General features: G+C 43.2%; 1 protein-coding gene across 5 annotated transcripts in view; it reads left to right on the top strand.

Annotated features, from left to right (window-relative positions):
- FHL2 (four and a half LIM domains 2) overlaps positions 1-27,649 on the top strand; it is a 52,016-nt gene that overhangs the window by 10,125 nt on the left and 14,242 nt on the right. The window contains exons 2-4 of one of the 5 annotated variants that reach the window (XM_034758045.1): positions 6,108-6,228; positions 7,533-7,716; positions 22,647-22,823. In XM_034758045.1, the coding sequence (XP_034613936.1) occupies positions 22,668-22,823 (156 nt within the window). In that variant the 5' untranslated portion in view covers positions 6,108-6,228; positions 7,533-7,716; positions 22,647-22,667. Of the gene's footprint in view, positions 1-6,107; positions 6,229-7,532; positions 7,717-9,211; positions 9,373-22,646; positions 22,824-27,649 lie in introns of those variants that run through there. The other 4 variants (XM_034758047.1, XM_034758046.1, XM_034758048.1 and 1 more) reach the window with 4 other exon arrangements.

The raw sequence follows: 27,649 nt of genomic DNA, 5'->3' as shown, positions 1-27,649 counted from the left end.
CACCCTCTGACTCATTCTATAGTTTTTCTTTCTATTTTTTCCCCCTCAGATTTTCTTTCTGTGCAGTTCTATTTCTGCCAAGAATCTGAACCAGAGCTGAAGTGAACATTATACATTTTCATCTCCAAACCTGAGTAAGAGATGGAATGTACAATTACTGTGAAATTCTGCTCTGGAACCCACTCCATAGAACTCTTGTTCAGCTCTCTTAGCCATTGTTCAGCTCTCTTGTGGCACAACCGGCATAACTAGTGTTAAATGCTCTCTCAACATGGACAACTTTCACTGATATCAATGGGTGTTTGACAGATGAATCAAGTACAGAATATGCAATAGAGATCTGGAGTGCAGATACAAGATCCACAGAGCAGGTTAGAGATAAAATTGTACCTGCTAAATGTAGCCTAACCAACATAAAGAAATCTGGGGGGAGGGATTTCAAAATAAAATCTGACATTCAGTGCATTCCTAAGCCAAAAATTTACTCTTCAGGACTTGTATGAGTTCCAGGGATAAGTCAACACTATTAAGGGCAATAAGGGGTTGCTCCAACTCCCATCTTCAAGAGGTAGCAGCCACAGAGAATCTGAGACTGAAAAGAAGGAAGAAATGCTGACAAGTCCTATTTGTGTTTCAGAAGTTATTTAAAATGAATTACTATTTAATAAATCAAGGGGCAATATTTTCAAATTTACAATAGCAGTAATTGCTGCAAACTCTGTCTCCGGTAACTTGGCTTTCCTGGGGATCAGGGATGTATGAATCCAGTGCAAACCTGCTGATGCAACTCAGTGCCCTCTAATAGCAGCAAAGCTGGTACCCAGAGGACGTGCCACAGAGGGGCAGTGAAGAGAGCATGTGTTGGAAATGACATTTCTTCCCTCCTCCCCTCCATGCATTGGCCCTATTCCATAGGATCAGGCTCTCCTCCTTCAGCATATAAAGAGAGAAGCATGGAGCCTGCACTGAACACTCACTGCTTAGGGAATTTTTTGTCACTCCTTCCACTCACCACTATGGCTCAGATGTAAGTTGGAACCATGAGGACTTTGCTCCATGCAGAGTTGAGCGGGTCTCTTCTGGCAGCACGGTTCGCCTAGTATGGGACCGGTTAGCTGCTTTAATTCGGTGCCTCAGCCTCACTGGCTGCCCAAGACTCAGAGCATCATCAAAATAGGAATTTGTCATTAGTTGGGAGATCCCAGGCCCCTCATCACTCTCACTAACAGTTACCCTTCAGCTTCCTCATCTGCCCTAACACTATCGCCTCCTCTGACCTGCTCCGTTCACAGCAGCACCACAACCCCAGCCCCTCTGCTTTTCAATATGGAGAGATCTTTATGACACAGTCAGCGAGACTTGGAATGAGATTTCCACCAGCCGTTCTCTGTCTTCCTTCTTGCTTCATCTGTCGCAGACCCTCTGCAGAGCCTCATGACCCATGAGGATGAACGGCAACATCTGTAATTTCATACACCCCCAGAAACAACATATTGAACTGTGTCACATTGGCCTGCTCACTTTCAGTCTCCACTGGAGATTGGTTATCATGAATTAAACTATTACTGTTTTATAGATTCATAGATTCTAGGACTGGAAGGGACCTCGAGAGGTCATCCCCTGCCCGCATGGCAGGACCAAATACTGTCTAGACCATCCCTGATAGACATTTATCTAACCTACTCTTAAATATCTCCAGAGATGGAGATTCCACAACCTCCCTAGGCAATTTATTCCAGTGTTTAACCACCCTGACAGTTAGGAACTTTTTCCTAATGTCCTAATCTTGATATTGCCTATCTTATAACATAGTAACAATGCACAGATATTCTGAGGAAATAGTTGACATTTCAGAAATAGCCCAGTGAGATGACTGGTTCTCCCCTCTATATTGAAATAAGCATTCTTGAAAGCTACCAAGCCAGGAGTACCTTTCTCTTATTTTTCACTGAAGCAAAGGAGTAACTGTTAAAGACCATATGTGAAAACTATTCCAACACGTTAAGAAAACAAACTTTATTGAATGGAAATATGATTTCTCCAAGTTTGCCCAGAGTTCCTAAAAATACAACCCCTTTCAGATTGGTTTAGGAATAAATTGCAGCACGGTTTCCTCCCAGCAGAAGAAAAAGTCTTGGGTCTTTCAGAAGTCAGATCCTCAGCTGTCTATTGAAATCAAGCTATGACGATTTACACCAGCCAAGGGCTTACCCCAGAGGCTCTATATTAACTCAGTGGGAAAAATTCAGATTACTGCAAATAGGAGTTGCAACTGGGGATTTGAAGAGGAGGAGGGAAGATGAGAAATACAGTGAAAAATCTGTTTATATATTGCATATACGGGAGCAGTGGCAGAGGAGCCAGCAAGCAGAGCTGAAAACAGGGGAATCTGAATGATAGTATGTCTGGGAAGTTTGGGGAGGGTGAGTGTGGTGTTCTGTTTGGGTTTTGGGGGGAGGTGAGTTGGGTTTTTTGGACAGAAGCTTAGGAGGGAAGGCTAGAACAGCTACTGAAACAGCTGTGGTAAGGATCCAAGGAATGGAAGAGACAAGGGAGATAGCTGGGATGTGGAAGTTACGGGATGTACATTATCCTGGAGGGGGTACCTCAAAGATGCTTTTTCGTATGAAGTGCCGCCTGATAGAAGAGAAGATGTGAGGTTTGGAGATGCAGCTAGAAAATATGATTGAGTTTCGAAGGAGATTTGAGCAGATGATGGAGGGAAGGACAGAGGAGGTTGAAAGGAAAACTCAAGACTTGCAGATGCAAACTGGACCAGAGAACGGTGAGGATAGACTGCTAGAAGAAGAAAGTAGCCAGTGCAAGCATGTGACAGTGACAATAAGGCTAAGGAAAAGACTGGCTAGCGAAGGAGAAATGGAGCTGAGGAACAGGTTTGCCGAGTTGTAAAATGAAGGGGAGAGGCAGGCAGTAACAGAAAGGCAAGGAAGAAGAAAAGAGTAGTTAGTCCTACAAGAAAAGAAGAGACAACGGAGATGGCCAAAGTTTGGAGATCCAGAAGGATAGAGGATGACTTGCAGAAGATTGCAAGTGTGAACAGAAGACAAGAAGACTTGCAACCAGAAAGATTAGAAGGAGGAAGGCTGGAGAAGTGCACCAACACCAGGAAGAGGCAGGTCTACATGATTGACGACTCCCTACTAAGAAGACCAGACCGGCCTGTCAACAGAGCTGATCTGGAGAACAGAAGGGTGTGTGTGCTGTCTGCAAGGAGCTAAGATACGGGATGTGGATCTGAGAATAAAGAGGATCCTAACTGAGCAGGAAAGAATCCACTGATTGTCTTTCATGTGTGAACAAATGATACTGCTAGATTCTCGATGGAATGCATCAAGGAAGACTATGCCTAGCTAGGGAAGATGCTTAAAGAAATGGAGGCTCCAGTGATCTTTGGTGGGATTCTACCTATCTCTAAAGAAGGGGAGTGAAAGGGGAGACAAGATGATGATGATGAACACCTGGCTCAGGCAGTGGTGCTATATGGAGGACTTAGGATGTTTGACCACTGGGAGGCATTCAAGAAAAGAGGACTATTCTCATGGGATGGACTCCACCTGAGTAAGGAGGGAAACAGACTTGTGGGATTGAGACTGGCACAACTGATTAAAAGAGCTTTAAACTAGGAATTCAGGGGAGGAGGTCAGAGAGGAATTTCCCCCCATGCCAGATTGGCAGAGACCCTAGGGGTTTTTCACCTTCCTCTGCAGCGTGGGCCATGGGTCACTTGCTGGTTTGAACTAGAGTAAATGGTGGATTCTCTGTAACTTGAAGTGTTTAATATCAAGATTTGAGGACTTCAGTAACACAGCCAGAAGTTAGGGGTCTATTACAGTATTGGGTGGGTGAGGTTCTGTGGCCTGTGATGTGCAGAAGGTTAAACTAGATGATCATGATGGTCCCTTCTGTCTTAAAGTCTATGAATCTGTATTCCAAATCTGTTCGGGGAATGTTAAACATCTGAAACCTCCCACATGAGGATGAAATTTCAGAAATATTTAAATATTGCTTGACCGTTTTAATCTTATTTGACTAAAATGTAAGGTTTGCATGATTCCATATTACTCTCTGAGCATTAACGCCAAAAATAGGAGTTTTCTTAAATGGATCCTGGGATTTGCTGAATTTTGATTAAAATTTCATAGCACAAAACTTTCCAGAATATAGCAGCAGTTCATGGGATCAGCCAGAAACTAAGCAGTTTTCAAACTTTGCAGCGTTGCGTTTTTATTTTCACAGGCCTTTCAATTAAAGCTATTTCATGGCTCTAGTGGGGGGAAATGAGAATGGCATATAACTACCCACCACCCGCCCCCTTTTTCAAACTTTGTTTTGTTTGCTTTTTCAACCAAAGTGGAGAAAGTTGCCAATATGACTGTCAACTTCAAGAACTGGGAAACTGCTACAATACACATACCACTGAGAAAACCCAAACTAATACAATTCGATGTAAAGCTACATATAAGTTACATAAAATGTTTACAATCAATGGCATGGAAATTAATGCTACTTATACTTTCAGGACTAAGTTCTGTTTTCCCCCACCCAAGTGTTCCAGCCCATGGGAAAGAACCACTTTCCCAACCCCTCACAACACAACCAGGAAAGAACCAGTCGGAATACTGCCTGTAGTAGTCCCTGAGTGTATCAAGAGACAGGCTAGTGCGCCCTATGGCACTTCATGCTTCATCAGGAGTGTGGCCAGTAAGGCCAAGGAAATGGCCAGGACTCTGGCCCTTGTGTACCTCTTGATGCCCAAAGGCAGACGGGGTAGGGAGCACATATTGCACCTCTCAAGAAGGGGAGCTGTTCATCATGCTCACCCAGGGCACCTGAGGAATTCTTCCTACAGCTAAGTCAGACCGAATACTTTGAACCTCCTCCGCTCAGCTGCTACAGTTCTGCACCTTAATTAATCCGTATGGTAAGCCAGTTACTTCTAACATTTTTAGAAGACTTTCATCAGATCTGTGCAGAAAAATGCATTTGCAATTGAATGTCTACATTTGCGCGATGGACTCTACCAGTTGGGTGACTGCATCGCAGATGGCTATTTAAGCACCAAAAGCACCATCAGCAGCAGAGATGTCTGTCGTATTAACTTGATATGCAAATGTAAGTTTCCCTTAAAGGCCTATGTGAGAAGTTGCCTGTTCCACATAGTATACTGCTGCAGTTATGATCACCAGAAGCATTTGGCCTGAGCCCCTCTGATTTAAAGGAAAGGGAGCTTCTGGCAGAGCTTTTCTCTGTGCGAGCTTCTTGATGCTGGAAATCCTCCTCCTCAAGCACAAAATAGCTGGTGTCTTTTAAACTTCAGAACACGCTGCAAGGCGCATCTCTGACGTCAGATTTATGGGGAAAAGAGGAGAGGCCTGGAGGTCAAAGTGTTTGGGGAGGAAAGTGGATATTTAAGTTCTTGATTAAGTTATTTTATTAATTAGTTATTTTATAGTTATTAGTTACTCTGCCGGTACGAGAGCTGCTTAATTTGCATATGTATTATTAGTCCAAATAAATAAATAAAATAGTACATGGACCTCTTGCCTCCCTTTTGAAGGACTGCTCATTGCTGTTACATCAGAACGACCATGTCTTTGAAGCACTGCTGCTTTGCATTTCCTAAGTCATGCAAATATTGATTTCAAAAAATGAGGAGTTTGCATTTTGAAAATGATCTGGATATTTAATTCCTGCCTATATGGAGATTCTTGATAGACAGATTTCAGATCCTGGCCTGGCCCACTTGCCATGCTAACCAATGCCATACAGACATCAGGTTATAGCGCAGCTCCCTGCAAATTCTACAAACTATTTTATAATTAATATAGGCCTTATCCAAACTAGCCAGGGAACCTGGGGTAGGCCCTGATTTAAGCACATGTTTAGATGCTTTGCTGAATCAGGGTCATTGTGCCTTTCTTGCAAGAAAAATGTTTAAATATGGTTCTCTAAAAAGATGCTAACTTGTCTTCTACAATGAAATTTCAAACCAGAGTCTGAGCGGCTAAATTTATCCCATGTGTTGGGGTGAGAAGTGGACCATTCCCAAGTTTATATGAGACTAAAGCAGACCTTTCTCACTGCAGACTAAGGCTACGCTGAAGGTCAGGCAGACACCTCTGGTCAGGACACTCTTGCGATAGAGAAGCAATGGGAAAAACAGTGTTAAAAAATCCACACCAAGCAAACTGTACGGTATAGTAAAGTGTAAGTAAAGTTGTACCCTTCCATAAGCAATATGTTTCTCATTATACAGTCAGTTCTTAGTGTGTACTTAATCAATCATGCTGGGCCAAAGGAGTTTTAGGGGCACACCTCTCAGGATTTGACACAACTATTAGATTTTAAGCAAATTCTGATTATAATTACTCAGTTGAGTCCCCGGCCTAATAAGAAATTCTGCACTAGGCTTTCTACCCCCCACCTCTTTACTAAATTATTAAAGCAAAGTATCTGTGAGAATATTGGTGATGAGTCCAGTCCTCCTTCCATTGAAGTCCAAGGCAAAACTCCATTGGCTTTAGAGGGAGCTGGCCTGGACCTCAATTTCCCTGCTTTGCAAAATCATTTTTTAAATGTAAAACTACAAGAATATCTAGTTTAAGTTGCAAAATGGCCCCAGGAATATTCTTGAAGTGAACTGCAACATCCCACATGATAATAGCATCATTCTGTGGTTTTGTCATTTACTTTGTAGTGAGTGCTGTGTTAAAAAAAAAAATCACAATAAAGACACATATCAAGAAAATAGTATGGGTACAACTCAGACTAGCTTTGTGGAAATCAAAATCACGACAAATTTCCCCCGGAAAAGGAATGAGAATTAGGAATGTCGGGGGAGGGGGAGCCAATGGGTTTGGTGTGGTAGAAGAGAAGGGGTGTGTGATTCCGCTGTCCCATTAAAAAATAATTACCAATAAAACAAAGCAGGGATGTGACCATTCATTGCTAGTATCCTTCTGCAAGCACAAAGCCTCCAAAAAGTCAACCAGGGCCTAAGCCAATAGAAGTTTTTCTGCCCTTCTAACTTGGAAAGCTAATTAAATACTTGGCCAAAGCTCTTTTATCATCTAAAGGGCAGCATGTGGCCCTCCACCCCCACATATTTCATTCCCATAGCTCAGCTACAGCCAGTATACATTATAGCTTAGAATTATAAACATTACATTAATTTGCAGCAAGTCAGAAATACCATTAAAAGATGGCTGGCACTGCGGTTGCTGTGAGTGGATGAGGGTGATGGAGGGAAATAAAACTAGTGGAAAGAGAGGAAAGCAAGTAAAATGCTACCTCAAGAGAGGCCCATAAATACATCTCATTCAGCCCAAATCTGATCACCTTCAGGGCTTATGTCCAGCTCATCTTTTTACCCAGGCATTTGAAAATGGGAACTGGGTTGGGAATTGTAACTCTAGGGATCGGGGATTGTTCAAAGAGGATTTGTAGTGGGTTATCTTAAACTGCTGCACTTAGGATAATAAGAAGTAATTCTTAGCTCTTTTCATCCATAGATCTCAAGGTAATTTGCAAAGGAAGCCAATATCATTATCCCCATTTTACAGATTGGGAAATTAATCTACAGAGAAGCAAAGTGACTTGCCCAAAGTCATCCAACTGGTCAGTGGCAGAGCTGGGAATCTTCTGAGTCCCAGTCCAGTGCTCTATGCACTAGGCCACATTGCCTGTGTCTTTAAGGTATGTTAAAGGTCCCAAGAGCATATGGTTAGGCAACCCTTTTAGCATTTCTATGAATCAAACAACATTTAAGAAGTAGGTTTTATTCCTAAGAGCAGTGTAAGGCTCACTCATTTTATGCAGTGGGTATTTTGCCTGCATGAGGACTGCAGGATCAGGCTCTTTGTAGATTTTGTTTAAAAAAGAAGTGAGAGAGAGATGTTACTGATACGTTTCATCTCCGGCATGGAGCAGAGAACTGTACAAGTTCACGGGGAGGATGCACCTGCAGCGACAAGATTGTGAATCCCTTACTGTACATGGGAGAAGTCTTCTTAACACACGTACACACCGATGCTATTCAAAACAAAGCACTTCAGTTGTTTTTCTACAAACCTATGTGTCATCCATAGGGAAGGGCTGCAGCGCCACGAACAGTAGCTCCCACCGGGAAGTTTATGGGGTTTATATTCATCCTGGCAATTTTTCTTTGAGTTGAACAACTTACCCTTCTTGGAGTGTGTCCATCATTACTGAAATATTAGCAACTTGAACTGCACACAAGGGTAGAGATCAAACATTTCTAATGTGCTTTGGATCCAAATTCTTTTCTCCCCGGGAGGTTTCTGAGGACCCCCCCATCCCCCCACCCACCCGCACACACACTATTTTTAAGTTAATATGTTTCTGTTATAAGGGTTGAAATATGAAACTAGACTTGACAGTAAAGAAATCATTTCCTGGTCATGTTGGAATTAATGGTTTCCCCTTTATTTAACATGAGGCCATTGGAAGGGTTCTCTGTGTGGTTCCCTAAGTGTGCACTGAGACAATCTGCTTCTTTGGCTTCCAACTACACAACGGGGATTTTGAATTTCAGTTGCTTCACCTTTCCTCTCTCCACTCTCCCCCCTCCCCAGGGGGTAAAAAAAGCAGGAAGGACTATGACTACATGGACACAGGCACCCATTATACACACATGCCCCCCAGAACACAAGGCACCTTATCCATCAAGTACCTAGAAAGAGAGACCATGTAAATCAATCCATTGTTTAGAGAAGAGTGACACAGCTGTCAGAAGAGCCAGTGCAAACAGATTCTCATACTAATTCTAACCAAGTTCTTCATTCTCCCAGCCAGGTGAGGAGAAAATCAGTGAAGGGTTTGTGCTTGAACGGCTCTCAGGCTTTCTTTCTGCAAGCTGAGCTCACTGGGCTTTAAACAAAGCTCCATTACTAACAAACATCACGGGGTTAAAAAAGCAAAAGTGTGGGGAGGGGGGAGGGGGAGCCATTTTCGGAAGAGGGCCAACAAAGACAGTGTGACTAGGAAGGGGGAGAGAAAAAAAAAAATCTACATCCTTGGAAGAAAAAGTGTTGAATGCCAGCTGCACAGAGCCTAAAAGAACCAGTGTTTCTGATGCTTTTGTCTCCTTATATGGTAAAATGATACAGAGGGGTTTCACTAGGCTGTGAAGGCAGCAGCCTGTTTCCACACAATACCGGCTGCAGAGAAGAAATCAGAAGAGCTGCCCTTCACAGGCTGTAGAAATCCCTGGTTAGCTGTGCAGCGCTACTCTACAAGTAGGGCCAGGTGCTCTCCTTACATATTTGTAATGGATGCGACTCCCTGTCCTGCCTGGTCCAGGGAGAAACACTGACTGCCCGCTACTGCTCTGTAAGTAGATATCCCTTCCCCCCCCCCCCGCACAGTACCACTGACTATACCTTAGGAGTTATTGATTTAAATAACAAAGCGTGCAGAGTGAGAGATGTTTGATCCTAAAAAGTGTTCTGTGTTGGATAAGAATAAGAGGAGGGGGAGATATTTAATCCCCCCTAAAAAACACAGCTAGGGCTGTGAAGAGGATAGGAAGAAGGGTTTTTCATAAAAGCAGATCTTTCTGTATGTCCCTCTGTAAGTGATATCTTAAGCAAGGAGATGAGGCATTGAGCCATTTCATTGTGTTACTATTTTTACTACTCTACAGGCTATTGTATGTTTATCTGATCCACAGGAGAAGTCGTAAAAGTAGGAGCTCAGGTTTGGGGTTTTTTTGTTTAAAAAACACCTCCATTAATATTTCCTAGCCCAACAAAAGAGCTGATTATTTTTGCACTGTAGCAATAGCTGATACACATACAACAAAGGTAGCTTCCTATTTGCTATTCCACACCAGGGTACAAAATGTACACAGGAAAAGGGTGTACTTTTTTATTTGGAGAGATTTAATTGGAATGAAAAGGAATAAATAGCTCTGAATTTTTTCCTTTTGCCAATGTGTGTGTGTGTGTGTGAAACCACAATCACGGAGGTGGATTATCATGGACTTTTCTGTATGCATAATAGAGGAAAGATCATTTCAATAAATAATGCTAACTTTCATTTTTCTGCTTTCATTATTTTTCTAATCCCTTCCTCCACCCCCACCCTCAAACCAAGAGGTAATATTTGGGTTTTGATACATTGTTCACAAGACAGCATCTTATTTCCATGTAGATTCATACCAGGATCCAGTCACAATTACAAAAGAGGGAAACCAATAATAGAAATATATACAAGAAATGTCATTTTGTTGTTCATCAACTGCTATCTAGAGGTATGTTGATTAAGAGGATTGATTACAAATAATAAGTGTTATAACTAGTACATTTGGATTAAGTAATGATAATGTGACAAAAATCTTCCCTTGGATATGCATATGCAATTCCCATTGACTTCAACTGGAGCTGGCTTAGGCATATCAAAGGAAGAATAAGAACCATCGAATAGCTTATTGCATCCAATTGGTAAAGAATTTTGTAATTAAGTTTGCAGTTACATTTCTATTATGATCCCTTATTTTCATTTGTTTCTACATTTCAGAAGCTCTCTCCTTTGGGGCTAACATCTTTGATTTATTTTTCCTTAGCCAAATTATGACTTTTTGGTTCCTGGAAGTTTGAGAAAAATTGATTCAGCCATTTGGATTTGAAACCCCCATCGGCACCCACTCTCCCCCCCCACCCACACACACACTCACTTTTCTCACTGTATAAAAATTATCATCTGTTTCCCTGTCCCAGGCAGATAACTGAAAAAGGGTTGGCTTTGAAAGTTGGCTTGTAAGTAGAGCTCATTTTAGAGTTCTGTATAGCCTTGACCAAGTTTGAAAAACAATTAGCTGGATACTAATAAAATTATAAATGATTGGGGGGGAGGGAAGGGGGAATTGCTGTTGAGCAGGTGTCATAGTAGAGAAAAAAGTGGGAGTACTTTACCATAATCCCACAACATCTGGATGTTTTATACTAAACTTATTAGCAGTGAAACAGCTAACAATGTTAGTATTTACTTTGTTATCATTAGGTTGAGAATTAACACTTCATTGAGATGAATAGGGCAACTCAGATGATTCAGCTGTTACTGAACATTAGGGTTACCATATTTTAATTTAAAAAAAGGAGGACACTCCGGCCCCGCCCCAACTCCGCCCCTTCCCCTGAACACTCCACCCCCCTGCTCCTCCCCCTCCCCAGCTTCCCGCGAATCAAATGTTCGCGGGAAGCCTGAAACAGGGAGGCAGCAGGTAAGCTGGGGCTGGGGCTAGGGCTGGGGCAGGGCGCAGCCCAGTCCGGCCCCCCCGGCTGAGCGGCTCCCTCCGGCGGCCGGCTGGTCCAGGCCAAGAGGCTCTGGCCCTGGCATCTCCCGCCCGGCTCGGCTTGGGCCCCGGGGCGCCGGCCCTGGTTCCGGCTGAGCGGCTCCGGCCTGCCCTGGCTCCGCCGGCCCCAGCGGCCCCAGCCCCCGGCCAAGCACCGCCGGCCCCGGCCCGGACCCAAGCCCCACGACCTCTCCCTCCCTATTTTCCTGGACATGTCCGGCTTTTTGGGATTTCCTCCCGGACGGGGATTTGAGGCCCAAAAAGCCAGACATGTCCGGGAAAATCCGAACATATGGTAACCCTACTGAACATTCAAATCGTCCAAGGTCACTATGGGCTTGCATATTTTAGCAACCATAGGACTAGATTTTTTGTTTAAATGTAGACTTACATTCTGCAGAACATGGTGTGGTCACCAGACAATTAGCAGTGTTCATGCCACCATATACAAGCTCAGTCCCACCACTGCTATGATTTTTTTGGTTGATTATCACTGCTTGCTACTTATTCTCTAGTAGAATGTACATAGATGCAGTTCCCAAAACACAGTTCCTGTCCTGAAGACAGGGTCAGGCAATCAGGGTGACTGTCTTGGATGCCAACATTTGGAGGTGCCAAATCCCCATTTGGGGGGCAGGTACAGAGAGGGTGCTCGACAGTTCTGCTTGGGTTTTTTGTTTGTTTGTTTGGGGAGAGGGGGCTTTTTTTCCTGGTGCTTGCAGCACCTTTTGGGTGAGTGGGAAGCACTGAACACATTTTCTACCTCTGGCAGCAGGAGACCTAAGTTAGCTCTGACTGAAGAGTTTACAGCCAGGACGCTATCAAGGATACTGGACCTAGACAGGGCTCGTGCTCTCTGGCTTTCCAGCTTCCTAACTAGGGTGTTATGATTTCTAAGAGAGCTCAATGAAGCCTGGTCCCCTTTTCTGAAATCAACATGCACGTTTTCCCCACCCACAGAGTCAGGCACACAAGCACAGGGACTGCAGCTGGAACAGTTTATATGAGGACGATTTTAAATGGCTCATAGAAACTTGCATGAAATACTGTCCTAAAAAACAAACAAACAAACAAACAAAAAAACACTAGGTTTGAACATCAGGAGCCGGAGAAAATCAGGATTAGGACTAAAGTTATAGGTTTTGCAATTATAAGACCTCATGACAAATTTTGTTGCATTCTGTAAAGTCAAGCTTTAAATTCAGAAAAAAATTAAGATCCAGTTCCAAAACCCAGACCCACATGAGTAAGTCCATTTGGCTCAATTCTCCACTAAACAAGCTGAACCTTGTGTAGTCATTTACTCCTGTGTAAGCTGGGTGTGAAACACTATCGTATTTGAAGCATGCTATCTCCCGCTCACGCTGATGTAAATACTTACACCTGGTGGAAGGTGGTAGGCTTTGAAGTTCAACTGGGACCATTTAAGAAAAGGTCCTTTCTTTTTCTTCCCTGCAAATGAGCCATAAAGCTGCCTTAATAGCAGCTGGGGATTCCCCCATGCTGGGGGGGGGGGTCAGCCTAATGCCCCCAGTGTAAGGTCAGCTCCATGCCATTCCTCCAACACCCAGAGGCTGGTTACAAGCTCATGTACGTTAGAGCAGGCATGAGGCTGTTTCACCTAATGCTGGGGAATAAACTGGTCCCGGGTAGCTTTAGAGAATGGGTGGAAGATAGAAAGGTGGCAGCTCAGTCAGCCCTAAGGACTGGGGACCTTATTTACATATTTTGCCTGATTAATTTTAATTGTGCAATTTTAATGTTGCATTTACATATACTTAGTTATTTGTGATGCAATTTTACCCCCAAGATAGTAGGATATTGGCAGCCTCTGGGGAATAAATCAGAGGTATACCAACAGGCACAGAGAAATCAGAATATCAAAAATATTTAGCTATGTATGTGAGTAAGTATATAGAAAAAGGTTTGATCAGGAAACACTGATTCCTTCAAAGCTGAATATTCAAGTACCCCTGTCAGGAAGATAAAAAGTTATGGTTCTTATTTAATTGTTAATTTGCACGTGCCCCTCTCTATAGAATAGTTTATCATAATAATTAGGCTGCTAAGTAGTAACATATACACCAATACATAGTACAAGCAACTTGAGTGAGTTTAACACTGCAGTAAGAATGTAAACGTCTTCATTTCAGGGCTTATGTGAATTTGCAACATTAATGCTGCATCACCATGAATGGAACAAGTCACTCTTTCTCTCTTTTTTTTTAGTATAGTTTTTCATCTCATCCCAAAGTCTTCTTCGTTATGTGTTTAATTCTTAAACATTTTTGTTCAGCAGAATAGATGATCCATTATTTTCAAAGCCTTATAATTTTGAAAGCAGATAAAAATTCCTTGAGGGGTTAAATGGATTGTAACTTTTTTAAATAACTTGCATTGAGATAAAAACCCATACAAAGACTCAATTGGGATCTAGACATCCAGCAGAAATGTCATTAGACTTACAGCCTAGATCTTAGGAGACTGGGTTCAAAGACCCTGGTCTGATAGACATCTGATGTGACCATGGGCAAGTTACTAATAGTCTCAACACCCTATGAAGTAGAGAAGTACTATTATCCCCATTTTACAGGTGGGGAACTGAGGCACAGAGAAAGTAACTACATTAACAATTGTGAGGTGCTCAGATATTGTGATATTGGGGGGCTATATAAATACTTTGATATATAGATAGATCATTGTTATTTAATGTTTGTGTAAAGTACCAAACTGAGAAACCCTTCTATTTATCTGTAGGAGAGGTAGAGGGATGCACCCTTCCACGCTTTTCTGGAAGAGATGCAGCATGGACTATTTGTCATGGTGCTGCTGTATGGATTGTTTTATGCAGGATTTCTGTACAATGGGAGAGGCAGGAATTTTCACTGTATAGCATCACATGATGTTCTCCCATTGCCTGTTTATATCTTTGTGGCTGGGTGTTCTGAGCATTGTACTGGCTGTGTGCAAATCAATAAAAGAAATTAACTCTTTTCTGACTGGATCTACATCTGTTGGTAAGAAAGTAGCTTAGTCTCTGTGACCGTTCAGTCCTGGGCTGATGTACTGTATTATATCTGCCACAGATGATACCTTTATTAACTTTGCACCATTTTTCCTCCCATTAACTGTTTAAAAATGCTACCATTAGGAAGTTGAGTTTCTATGTTTGTAATGGTGAGCATTTGATACCCCTACCTTAAACAGGTCACAGCCTTATGCCTTACTACTTATTCTGAAAGGGAACGAAGGCAGACATCAACAGCAAGAGGTATTGAATTAGTTAGAGGCTTTTAGCTTTAATTGTGAATTTCCTTGCTGTTATAGATTTAAGAATCACACGGAAGGTTATTTAAATAGGTTTCTTTTGTAGTGAAAATGTACACAGGCATATGTAAATACATATGTACTCCAGTCATTTCAATGACAATTTCAGTTAATCACAATGTAAGGTGTGCTGGATATGCTATTGAACTGTCAGTGCTCATACTTACCATGCCTTCTGTACTTACACTGCCACTGGCACTTACTTTACAACTGTTGGAATTACTTTAAAATTCTAAATTGGGGAAGATGCTGGCTGGTTGCAGAACAAGCCACAATTGCTAGAGTGTCCACTTACCCCTACTATTACTGGTGCTCCTCTAGCCAGGCCCAACAGAAACTTTCCCACACAAGAAACAATTAAGTGCCTTTAAAAAAAGTAATATTAAATAAACTTTCCAGTTCATGATAGAGACTGTGCAATCCAGCTATGAACCTAGGTAGCAGGTATACTTTGCTCATGAGTATACATGCTAATACAGGTTGCTGTCTTAGACCTGAGATCAGATATCAGAATGCCACACAATAGGCAAAAATGTGGTGGGGTTTGTAAGAGGGGACTGAATGGCTGGAAAGAACTAATTCATGGCTCAGAAGTATAATTACAGATCACCTTTCAAAGAGGTGGGTTTTTTAAATCAATTGGGCGTGTAACCTTTTATTCCATATCATGTGCCAGCAAGGCCTGAAAGGGATTTGTTAATGAAGTTTCTTTACTGCTATTTTTTAAGCGTAGAAAAGCAGAAATGTCAAGTCTGGCTTTTCCTGGTTTTGCTGAATGACTTCTGGGAGGTCTTAGGAATGCTTTTTGCAAGCTCCAAACTCTGTTTTGTTCTTGAAAACACACTCCCACCCACGCATGAAGCAAGGAACAAATCTACAATTAAAAGAATTGCTTTTTTCTATCAGCACTTACTGGTCAAGATCCCTGTCTGACTACAGTCATGGGGTATGAGGCTGGGCATATTCTGAAAGAGAGCAACAGCCTATCTTAAAATGCTTTGGTTTCTTAAAGGCACAGTACTGAATTCCCCCACTAAGCCCTTGGGTCCTGCTTAGAGTAAGATCATTGTACCATAGTATTAGGAGGCTTCCCTCCCTTCCCCTTCAAAGAAATGACCAAAGAAAGAAGAGGTGGACAACCAGCCAATTGAGAAAGAGAGTTAGCAGCAAAGTTTACACAAAGAGAATGGTTAAGCACCCGTTAACAGAGTTAGTACAGCTGCCACTATACAGGATACACGTGTCGCCAAATGGAAGAGATTGTTGAAGTCATGCTTCCCCATGATGAAAGGAAGTGCAGAAGAGGGAGCTTCTGCCCACTCCCCTCTAGGAGTTTCCATTTCAGGGACCTTCAGAAAGATGGGGTGTCTCTATGCTTGGCATAGGGGTGTTGGTATTCAGATCACAGGTTAACATCAAAGTATCCTTGAAAAGTTCTTCTGCTTTTTCCCTCCCCCTTACCCAAGGAAGGGAAATGTGCACCTTCATAGAGGAGAAGTACAACACCAGTCCCTTTGAGACACTGTGCTTGTGAAATACACACAGCAGTGCCTACTACTGCACCTATTCCCAGGGTGCAGCACAGACCACTGCCCCTGCATTGATCCATTTGGGAGTCTAGTGTCATTGCCAGGCCTAGACTTCCTTGGTACTTGCATGTTAGGGGTGCAAGGTCCAGGACTATACCTAGCCCTTGCCCAGGAGCAGAAAACAGGAAAAGCCCATTCTACCCTCTTTCAACACTGGACTAGGTACAATCTAGCCCCAAGTATTTTAACTCTCCTGATCAGGGGTGGCTCTATGTTTTTTTGCTGCCCCAAGCACGGCAGGCAGGCGGCTTTTGGCGGCGAGCCCGCGGGTGGGCCGCTGGTCACGTGGATTCGGTGGCATGCCTGTGGGAGGTCTGCCGGTGCTGCGCCATCGGTGTCCCTGCCAGCGAATTGCCGCCGAAGCTGCGGGACTGGCGGACCTCCCGCAGGCATGCTGCCTGCCTGCCGCCCTCACAGCGACCGGCAGGCTGCCCCCGCGGCTTGCCGCCCCAGACACGCGCTTGCTGCACTGCTGCCTGGAGCCGCCCCTGCTCCTGATGTCTTTATTAGCTCTGTAGAGCAGATTAAATCTGGAAAACTTTAGAGCACTGTATGCCAGGAAAGAGAAGAATCACATGAAAGTGACACTGCCACATACTAGAAACACGGACAGTTAATTGCCAAAAATGCCACAAAATCAGCCATCTCTGAGACAACACACAGGAGCACATGCAGAGAACTGAGATCTTTAACTAAAGATGCGTAGCCCAACATGTGTTCAACTTCGACATTTTAGCCATTAGTCTGGTCTTCAGTCTGAGGAACCACAAACCCTCCTGAGCGCCACGTGGGTGCTACCGAAAGCCCTAAAATAGACTTTAAAAAAGCAATGTTGTGCCAAGACAAAGCCCAGCAAACACGGAAGTCCAGCTCCTCAGCCTGTGCAAATCGGCATAGCTCCATCTGGCCCAGAACATGTTACAGCAAGACAGTCAACGCCTCTTCCTGAGAATCAGGCATATCACTCACCATAAGCGAACACTCCTTGCCCAATGGCTACTTAGAACTCAAATAGGCCCTCAAAGGTGGGTGATCTTACCTCCTTCTCCTCATCAGCCAGCCAGTCCATCCATAGAATCACCCTAGTTTGTTGTACAATAGCTATTCCATATTAGGCTCCATACATATACCCTTTACACCTTCTTTTCCAACTAATGTTTCTGGCAAATGTTCATTTAGTCTCTTTTTCAAATAAAGAAAACAAAACAAAAAGAAATAACATTAGCCTCTGTTGCCTGCATGGAATTATGGTCTTGGTCAGAAAAATTATTAGCTCTTGGAAAATTCACCTGCAGACGATGCAACAAGATGATTGATAACAATTGTGCCCATAACTGCTAAGTTACGGGAAAGATCATCTCTTGCCAGTAAATCCGTTGTATAGTTCAGACTGGTAGATCATAACTACAAAGGACATCATAAATCTTTACACTTTAGCCTTTGGAACATTAACATAAATAGTTTCCAAATGCTCCATGTCTGCATGGACTATGTCAGTGGAGTTGCCAGACAGAAATCTTCCTTTCTTGAAGGAAGGAAAATAAAAGTTTGAAAAATCCTACATGCACACAGCGTGGTTTTTTTGTTATTTTTTTGTTGTTGTTGGTTTTTTTTTCAAGAATCACATGTGTGGGAAGTGTGTGAACACCTCCGAGGAGCACTTAATTTCTAAGCAGAGGGTTAGCAGAATCTCATGCTCACAGGAGCACAGATTATGGGTGAAATCCTGGCCCCACTGAAATCAATGACAAAGTTGCCATTGATTTCAACAGTGCCTGGATTTCATTCCATATCTCAGTATGCCATTACAGCTTTCAGTCTCTTAATATAATTGGTCTCCTACATTTTATAGTGAGGATATTTCTCCCTTGCTTTTACCATTGTTTTTCTTTTTAGTGTTTGTCAGTGTGGCAGTGTACATTTTAGTAACCACTTCTCTTCTAATGAGCTTATTCATGGGGAAAAGGAAAGGAAGCACATTGTAAAGTTAATATATTAAATTATTCTTTGATTATTGTCTTATAATCACTGACTTACTTGGCACAGCAGGACCTGGACATATTAACATTCTGGGCATGCTGAAGTGTCCATCTTTTTTTCCAGGCCTATGAAGAAACGGTTGCCTAAGAATTTCTGTATTCCTTTGGAGCTTTATTTATGATGTGGATCATTGTAGAAGTGAGATTTTATGATGGTATAGGCTTGTTTATTACTAGGATTTTGATGAGACTATAATTAACTGTTACAAATTAATAATACTGTTGTTATTTACATTATGGTAGCATAGGCGCCGACTCCATGTCCTGGAGCACCCACAGTAAAAAATTAGTGGACGCTTAGTACTCACCAGCAGCCCTCCCCTCCAGCACCTACCATCTGCCAGTGGCCCCGCTGATCAACTCCTCCCTCTCCCAGTGCCTTCCGCCCACCACAATCAGCTATTCTGCGGTATGCAGGAGGCCCTGGCGGGGAGGAGGAGGAGTGGGGACGGGACATGGTCGGGGGAGGGGGCAGAACTGGGCAGGAAGGGGCGGGTCTGGGGATTGAGCATCCCTGGGGCCCAGAGGAAGCTGGCGCCTGTGTATGGTAGCACCTGGAGGCTTTGTTGTGTTAGGCACTGAAGAAACAGAATAAAAAGACAGTTCCTGACCCAAAGAGCTTATGCTCTATCCATGATACCAGACAAGAAGAGGGAGTTCTAGGTAAAGAGTGAAGCAATCTGATTGGTTTATTAAGGCCTGGTCTACACAAGGAAATTAGGTCGGAATAACTATGTCGCTCAGGGGTGTGAAAAAAATCCACACTCCTGAGTGATGCAGTTAAACTGACCTAATCCCTGGTGTAGACAGCGCTAGATCAATGGGACCTAGCTACTGCCTCTCGGGGAGGTGAACCAATGGAAGAACCCCTCCTGTTGGCATAGGTAGCATCTTCACTGAAGTGCTACAGCTGCACCACTGCAGTGTTTTAAGCATAGACAAGCCCTAAATAGCAGTATCATTCACCCACTGTCTAGGCCCCTCTCCCAGCTTAATGCCGGTGCACAGGACAGGTGCCTGTTGAGTTGTGAGCATCTTTTATAAATCTAAAACAAATAAAATGATTGATTTCACCATTCTCACTTCTCATTAGATAGGCCCTATTATGATGATATATGATATGATATGGCAGAGGTCTAGCAAAGCATTAATGGTTGGAAAAAGTTAGAGAAGTGTTATTCCCACAATAAAAAAAAACCCGGGGTCATCTGATTAAATTAATAGACAGCAGGTTTAATACAAAAGAGAGGATGTACTTTTTTACACAATGCACAGTTAACTTGTGGAACTCCTTACTTTGGTATGTTGTGATAGCCAGAAGTATAAGTGGGTTCAAAAAAAGAACTAAATATGTTCATGGACGAGAGATTCATCAATTGCTATTAGCCAAGATGGTCAGGGATGCATGTCCAAACTTGGGACAGCCCTAAATCTCTGAATGCCAGAAGTAGGGAATGGAAGACAGGGATGGGTCACTCCAACTGCCCTGTTCTCTACACCCCCCCTGAAGCTCTGGTACCGGCCATTATCGGAGACAGGATACTGACCTGGACAGACTATTGGTCTGACCCAGTATGGCAGTTCTTATGAGCTTACTTTTAATTTTTTCCTCCTGCAGAAGAGGCTGCAAGTGTGCCCATAGCATTATAGAATAGAGATGGGATCCAACCAAATCCTCAAATCTAAACATCCCTGAACTTTTAGGAAGTTTTGATCTCGATCCCAACTTCATGATTGAATCCTGTCTGAACCAAAACTTGAGTTCTGAACCTAGAGGCCCAAACTTTGGGAGATTTTGCAATTAGCCTTCTTCTCTTTAAACCAGAGGGCTGTGAGCTTGAGAACCTCAGCTGAATACAGCTGCCCTGGAGTCACAGATAAGAAAGATGATCACTTCAGTTATTAGGACCCAAACCATTTAAGGCTTTATAGACCAAAAGCAGTTTAAATCTTCATCTGGAAGCCAACTAGCAAACAGTTCAAGTATGGTGCACAGGTAAACAGTCCACATGGGAAACCATTTCATAGGCAGACATTTACCCACTCTGCAGTAATTTTTGAATGGTTTTAAGGTGTAGTTGCATACAGCTCACAATGCAGCAATTAATTTGCAAAGATGTTGATAATTGTAACAAAGTCCACCTAAAAGGAACTCTCAGCCTTCTAACCAAAGGCAAATAATAAAAACGGCTGCTACCTGCATATCCAGAATGAGTGGTGCGGTTCAATAAGACTCCCAGGTTGTGAACCTGAATAAAACAGTAAGTATTCCTCATGCAAGGAAGCTGACATAATCTCTGCCATTTCTTCCAGTTGCTTTTCCAGTCTATACGCATTAATTCAATCTTATCTGAACTGAATCTCAGATAGCTAACTCTCCTTTATGTCCAAACCTCTCATAGACACTGGATAAATCAATCAACTGCATTGGATAGGATCAGAGGAATAGATATGGGAATGGGTGTTATCTACAGATGCGCTCATACCTCCTTTCTAACGCATCTAATGGCCCATAAACAAGCTGAATAGAAATAGCCACTGAAGCCACCCCATGGCTCAGTGCAGGTTAGCAATTGCACAGCACTACTCACTGGGATCTCTCCAAAAGAAGGAATGGAAGCGTTCAAGAGTGACCCCGCTAAGCCTATGCCATAGGTGTGTCAACAACTCAGTGGTACAAAATCCCACTGACAGAGCGAAAAGACTCAGCATAGACACCTGGTCTTCACCCACTTCTCCAGAAGGATGCATAAAGCAACACAATCAGTATAGTGTCTGTACAATAGCGAGGCCTCAATCAAATTCATTAGATGCCAAGATGACCCGAGGACTCTGGATCTCATTTGAGTTCCCTTCCCTACAACCTTCTGAATAATCATTCTTTTATGAGGAAGATTGGAGTCTAGTTGAGAATTGGAGTGATTGTCAGGGTCAAAAGGTGGTTTTTTAACAAATTCCTAATAATCACTTCTTTAAAAGAAGACTGGCTGTCAATGCCTTCCTGTGGGATGGCAAGATTCATTCTCTAATAATGGCCCCAGCAGATCCTCGCTAGCTTTCAGCATCCAAAACAAGTATTGCAGATCTATTGACCAGGTTACTGATTTAGAATCCAATTCACACTCTGAAATTCGGTAGGTTCTTGTCCCAAGATCAGGCCAAGTATTATCAGAATTACTGCTTTGAGAGCCCCCTAGGGCATGCCAGTGACAACACCACTCACACTCCTGGAAGATCTTCTGCGATTATAAAATTGTTATTATTAAAATAATTAATCCAATAAGTAAACCCAGACGAGCAAAGTGATGTAACAGAACACTGTTAAGGTGGCAGCACCATTACAGACACATACTCACTCTATTCTTGGGGAGAGCTCTAGAAGTTGAGACAGATCCTAATCTGATTCTGGCTCGCCGATGAAGAACTCCCAATCGCTGTACCTGAGACCAGATGTTTTATAGACCTTGATGGTCCTCATGCATATGTATGCATAGCTCTTCCCTTTTTTACCATACCTTAACTTCCTCGCCCTCATAATATTTGAGCATCCTTATCCTATAGGCTAGTATATTAATTAAGCAAAGGTTATTAACATATGTCAATTGAATTACTATGGTTACCTGTGGTTAGGCATCTGCAATCTTTCTTCAAAAAATACTACAGATCTCGCATTTGTGCTATCAATTCCTTAGTCCTTTATCTTATGATTACTGCTATAATTACTGGACAGCTAGAGGAGCATAACTGAATTCCCAGGTTGCAGTTTGCACAGCATTCCCAGAACCTTTGGCAGTGGCACTGGCCACACCACACACAGAAAGCACACTGTCTCCCCATCATACTTGACTCAACTATCTCTACATGTGCAGAAAGCTCACGTCAAATCTGAGTGACATAATCCACAAAATAGCATGAAAATTCCTCACAGCAAGAAATGCTCAACTCGCACACTGGATGAAACAGCTCAGATTAACCAGACTGTTCCCCAAGCAAGACCATTCTGCTGAATTAAACTTCGTAAGCATTATTGCAGAAGAAAGCTTCCTGTGGGCAGATTATTTCATTACTGTCCATTATGAGGATGCTTGCACCTTCCTGTGAGACATCTGGTACTAGCCACTGTCAAAAGACCACTGGTCTGACCCAGCACAGCCATCCTTATGTTCCCAATTTCCCCTCACATGAGGATTTAATTCATTAATTAATAAAAAGGTGTTGAAATTACTTGGCATTAAATTAAGTATAGGTGTGGTACCATGCAATAGGTCTGAAGGGGATATATATCATGTGTCTTTCACTGGAGTTCAAGATAATAAGTCATACGTCTGAACTTACTTGTTTTCTTCTTCATGACAGGTCAGGATTCTAGACAACAAAATGACTGAACGCTTTGACTGTCACTACTGCAAGGAGTCCCTGTTTGGCAAGAAGTACATCCTGAGAGAGGAGAGCCCCTATTGTGTGAAGTGTTATGAGAGCCTGTACTCCAACACTTGTGAGGAATGCAAAAAGCCAATTGGCTGTGATTGCAAGGTACCTTGGACTTGTGTTTCATTGACATCACTTCTGTCAAAATAGATTGGCTAGGTCCATTCCCTGCATAAAGCATGCACCCTCCCCACAAGGGATCCCCACAACATTACAAAGGGATCTGGGTGGAAGATGTCTTCTCCATAACATCTTATTAACTAGCTAATTAAGAACCTGACATTCTGAAGTGCTATGCACCTCCTTGGAGAGCCAGAGGAATTGAAGGTTCTCAACACCTGTCAGGAAGTGCTTCAGTCCAGATTTCCAAGAATATCCAGTAATTTTGGGTGCCTAACTTGATTATGGCCAGGCCCACTTTTCCAAGGTGCTGAGTAATCACAGCTCCCATTGACTGGTGTTGCGGATGCTCAGCACCTCTGAACATGAGGCTCTAGGGTTCTAATGCTGGGCACCCAAAGAGTGAAATACCCCAAATTATAGGGTCACTTTTGAAAACTTGGGGTTTAACCTCTCTGCCTCAGTTTCTCTATGGGTTAAAAGAGGCTATTAATAATTACCTGATTTACACAGCTGGCGTTAGGATTATTTGAATGCAAGTGAAGTGCTTCAGGTGAAAACTGGAGAGTATTTTTTGCCATCTAGGGGAAACTTAGAACACCAGCCTTGTGTTTAATAGGTTAAAAATGTTATTGAGTTTCTCTCCAAGTGATAAATGTTAATATTTTAGCTGTTCGTTTAACAATAAGAACACTACCCAAGTAACATGGGGAGGAAGGGGAGCTATGAAACAGACAATATGCATGTCTCATACACTCTTGCAGCAGAAAGTGTCCATAGAACTAATTTAACTGGCTACCCAGGAATTCCCCCCATAGTAGGGGACTCACCACTGACAGATCTCTTTGCAGCTGAGCGTGATGTAGCAGCTGTTTCCTCTCTAGTCCCCTCTGGCAATGGTCCCTATGGTGCTGTGGCAGTCTGCCTCATCTCGTGACTCAGCCGTCTGGCCAGGTCTCATTTTAGTCCCATCCTCTTCTGGGGTAACAGAATGTCTAATAAGTAATTCCAAGACCAGGTCTCTGGCCCCTGACCCTGGGCCCGATGGTCCTTACATTCTTCAATTAGGGTTTTAAATCATCCTTATTCTCTTATGTCAGGGGAGCTTCATGCCACCTTCTCAAGGCTGGTAGAAGAACCCAAGCTCAGGAACTGTGCTGGCTTCTAGTCCTGGGACCCTAGGATCAGCAGTCAGGATCTGCTTTGCCAGATACCTGATCACAGCCTCCCTGGATTCCTTCCTACTATTTGCCTTTCCTCTGGCCTTTCTCCCAGCCTTTTCCCAGGCTCTTTGTAATGAGCAGCTCCTTCCCACAGGTCCAGTTCCTGCCCTTGTGTCGGGGTCAGCCACAGGACCTTACTCCAGTACTGTGTCTTCCAACCATCTTCCCTCCCTGGGCTTCCTGCAAGTCTCTCTACCCTATAGTTCTCAGAGAGTGATAACAAAGCTCTTACCTCTCTCCCTGCAGCTCCAGACTTCCTTGCTTTATAGCACCACCTAGCTTCTCCCCATCTGGGCGTTATGCAACCAAATTAGTTAATGGGCCTCTCAGACCCACACTAACCCTTTCACCACACGTGTGAGGTAAACACTCCCATTGCACCCCTGCATAAATATATCCTCTCAGGAACACCAGCTCTACACCCCGCCCCCCAGGTTAGCAGATGTGGTCAGGGCAAGGGATTGGCTAGAGTGCTCCTCTGTTCCAGCTCTCTGGTGGCGGAAATGGCGGAAAATGACACCTTCAGGCCACAGGCAGCTGGACATGGGTTAAAGCAGCTTTGAGGCTGCTCTCCTCTAACTTACACTGGAGGCCAAATTTATCCCTGTCTGACCCTAGAATCAGAGAGCTGCAAACATGGGATAAGTTCATATTTGCCCATTCCCCTCAGATTCTGCACTGAGCATGGCTCAGCTGAACCCAGGAGTGGTGGCCTGTATTTTCAAAACCACATTAAATAGGGTACAATCCTGCAGTCTATGTATAGGACCCCAGAAATAATCTCAAAACCTTCCTAGTCCAGTTTAGAATGTAATAGTTAAGCCACTTATCTCAGACATTCATCCATACATTTTCCATGTCCAAATTGCTCATATAACAATCTAACCACTGACAATAAGCAGTTTGCACAACTATGATTGTCCTGGTGGAATTACAATGGAAAGTTGAGCTAGGGTGGTGGAAACGTAATTTGGGGGGGCATGGAAGTGAACTGGGGGTCTAAGGGTTAGGCACCTATTAAGGGGTGTGGTCAGGTACAAATGCGAGTTCTTCTCTTCCCAATTCATTCACCCACTGTGACATTTTAGGGTTCAATGCAGACCAGTAAGGGGTTATGTCACCACCTGTCCTGCAACTCTGCGTGCTTTTAATGCCATGGTACTGTGGCCCTAACCCCAACAGACAGCATGCAAGCATGAAGATCACACCATGGCTTCCAGCTCCTTTTTGCAGGGTGACCCCAATGCTCCCCACGTCACGCATTTCCCCAAAACTCTCTGCCCTGCTGTGTCCAGCCCTTTCCTGGAACACACACAGAAGTTAAGTCAGTGGTTCTCAAACTGGGGCCGCCGCTTGTGTAAGGAAAGTCCCTNCCCACGAAAGCTTATGCTCCCAATACTTCTGTTAGTCTCAAAGGTGCCACAGGACCCTCCGTTGCTTTTTACAGATTCAGACTAACACGGCTACCCCTCTGATACTTGACACAAAGTAGTGAGCCCTCAGTGGGCCTCTGTGTCACACCCAGCCCAACTGAAAAGTCGCTGGAAGGACCCCTTTAGGAGACTTTACATAGGTGAGAAGGTTTTGCTACCCATGGCAGGAAACAGGCAATAATCTGTGAAATGGTAAATTCAGTGCCAACTTTCCTATAGCTCATAAACTCACAAAACAGGGAAGGGAGAGTCTCTGACAGACCTGATAAACTGAAATCATATTTCTGCCCTTCTCTAGAATGCACTTTTGTTCTAATGTCTCTTTCTAATACCCTGAGAAGATATTTCCATGTGTTGACATTCAAGAATCCCAAAACTTGGACTGAGTTCAACAAATCTCAGACCAAGTATTCAGGAATTTTTCAGGCTGAACTTTTCAACCCAGATTTATGGATTTAGAGAGTGTGCGTGTTATCCAATATACTTATCTTCTGTGTTTTTAAACTAGACACTCTTTAATGGCTGATAAAGGTAGGTAGTAACATTTTAATATTTCAGATGATTGGGGGGGGTTTCTAAGTGTAAAGAAAAGACACAAAACTGTCTTTGTGAAGAATGTAACTGCAGTATTGCAAATGAAAATGAGAGTTTTTCAGTGAAGATTTGTTAAAAGTTATTGGAAAGAATAACAAAATAGATAAATCATATCTACTATTGTAGTGTTCTTTTTACTGCAAGATGGATCTATCTCACAGATCTTAAAACAACCCTCTCCCCAACCTCCCCCACCAAAAAAATAACAATATTGACAAGCATTGTAATGTGAGTTTAGAATGAAGCTGATTTTAATCATTTTATCTACTGTATGTAAAATAAAAACTGAAGGCCAATGAAGGATCTGTATTTATTTTCTTGTTTATGTATAGCTTCTATACAGCTGAAAATTTTCAAACTAGAATTTGATACATTTAAGAAACCACCCTATGGGCCTGATTCTCCTCACACTTATGCCAGTTTAAATGAAGAGTAACTTCACTGAAGTTACACTGGTGTAAGTGAGAGTAGAAGCAAGACCTATATTTTTTTTCCAGTCCTCAATGTCACTGATGGAGCCCTGAGGATCTCCATTTGTTTATGGACTTCTGATACTCCCTGTAGGCCCTTTGTCATAGCCACTGGTAGGCTTCTAAACCAAGTCGTCCCTCCGCAGCTGGCAAAGCGTTCATTTTTGCCTCATGCACAGAGCCGGATTAACGTATAGGCAAATTAGGCATGTGTTTAGAGCCCAAATTTGGGGAAGCGGTGAGCAGGGGCAATTTGGCTAATGAAAGGGCAGGTGGGCCAAATATGAGTGGGATTTTGTGCACCAGGTCACAATGCCACTCACTCAAATTATGGAGTGGCAGCTGGGCTAAATTGGAGTGAGTGATGTTGTGACCTGCTGCAGGGGGTCATATTAGAAGGTAGTGGCCCAGAAGTGTATGCTTGCCAAGGGGCCAGTGATGGGGTAATTCAGTCCTGCATGGCACTTTTCTGTTATCAATGGCCAAGTGGCTCAGTTCACTGCTTCCTCAGATTCCTACTACCCAATAGCCAGTTAGCAAGAGGCCACAACTGGGATTAGGATTTGGGTGTCTCATTCTCCACTGCTTTTTACCTTGAGGGGTCTTCTTCAATTGTGGAAAGTGGGTGTAAAATATGACCACAAGTACGGTTGACGTATTTGCTTTGGTAACACTTCATATCCAGTGTGCACAGGTGTAAATGAACACCCAACATTCAAGGCAATAGGGGCCTGATCCTCCTTTGAATTACACCAATGTAAGTCAGGAGTAACGTCTATGGAGTCAAAGCGGTGTAAAATAGGTGCAAGTGAGACGACAGAAGAGGCAGACTCCGGGTCTCCAACACAGCAATGCAGAACACAATCCACTAAACCTTCTCTTTAAGGCATCAAGGCCATGTCCACACCAGCGAGTTTACAGCTGTACCAATGCAGCTGTGCCGCTGCAAAATCACTTGTGTAGCCGCTCTGTGCGGATGGGAGAGAGCTCTTCCATCAACGTGATAAAACCACCTCTATTGAGTGGTGGTAGCTGTGTCAGCAGGAGAAATTCTCCTGCTGACAGAGCACTGTGCACACTACCACGTATGC

The sequence above is a fragment of the Trachemys scripta genome, chromosome 1, assembly GCF_013100865.1.
Source record: "Trachemys scripta elegans isolate TJP31775 chromosome 1, CAS_Tse_1.0, whole genome shotgun sequence".
NCBI lineage: Eukaryota > Metazoa > Chordata > Testudines > Emydidae > Trachemys > Trachemys scripta.
This window is presented reverse-complemented; position numbering and strand designations above follow the sequence as displayed.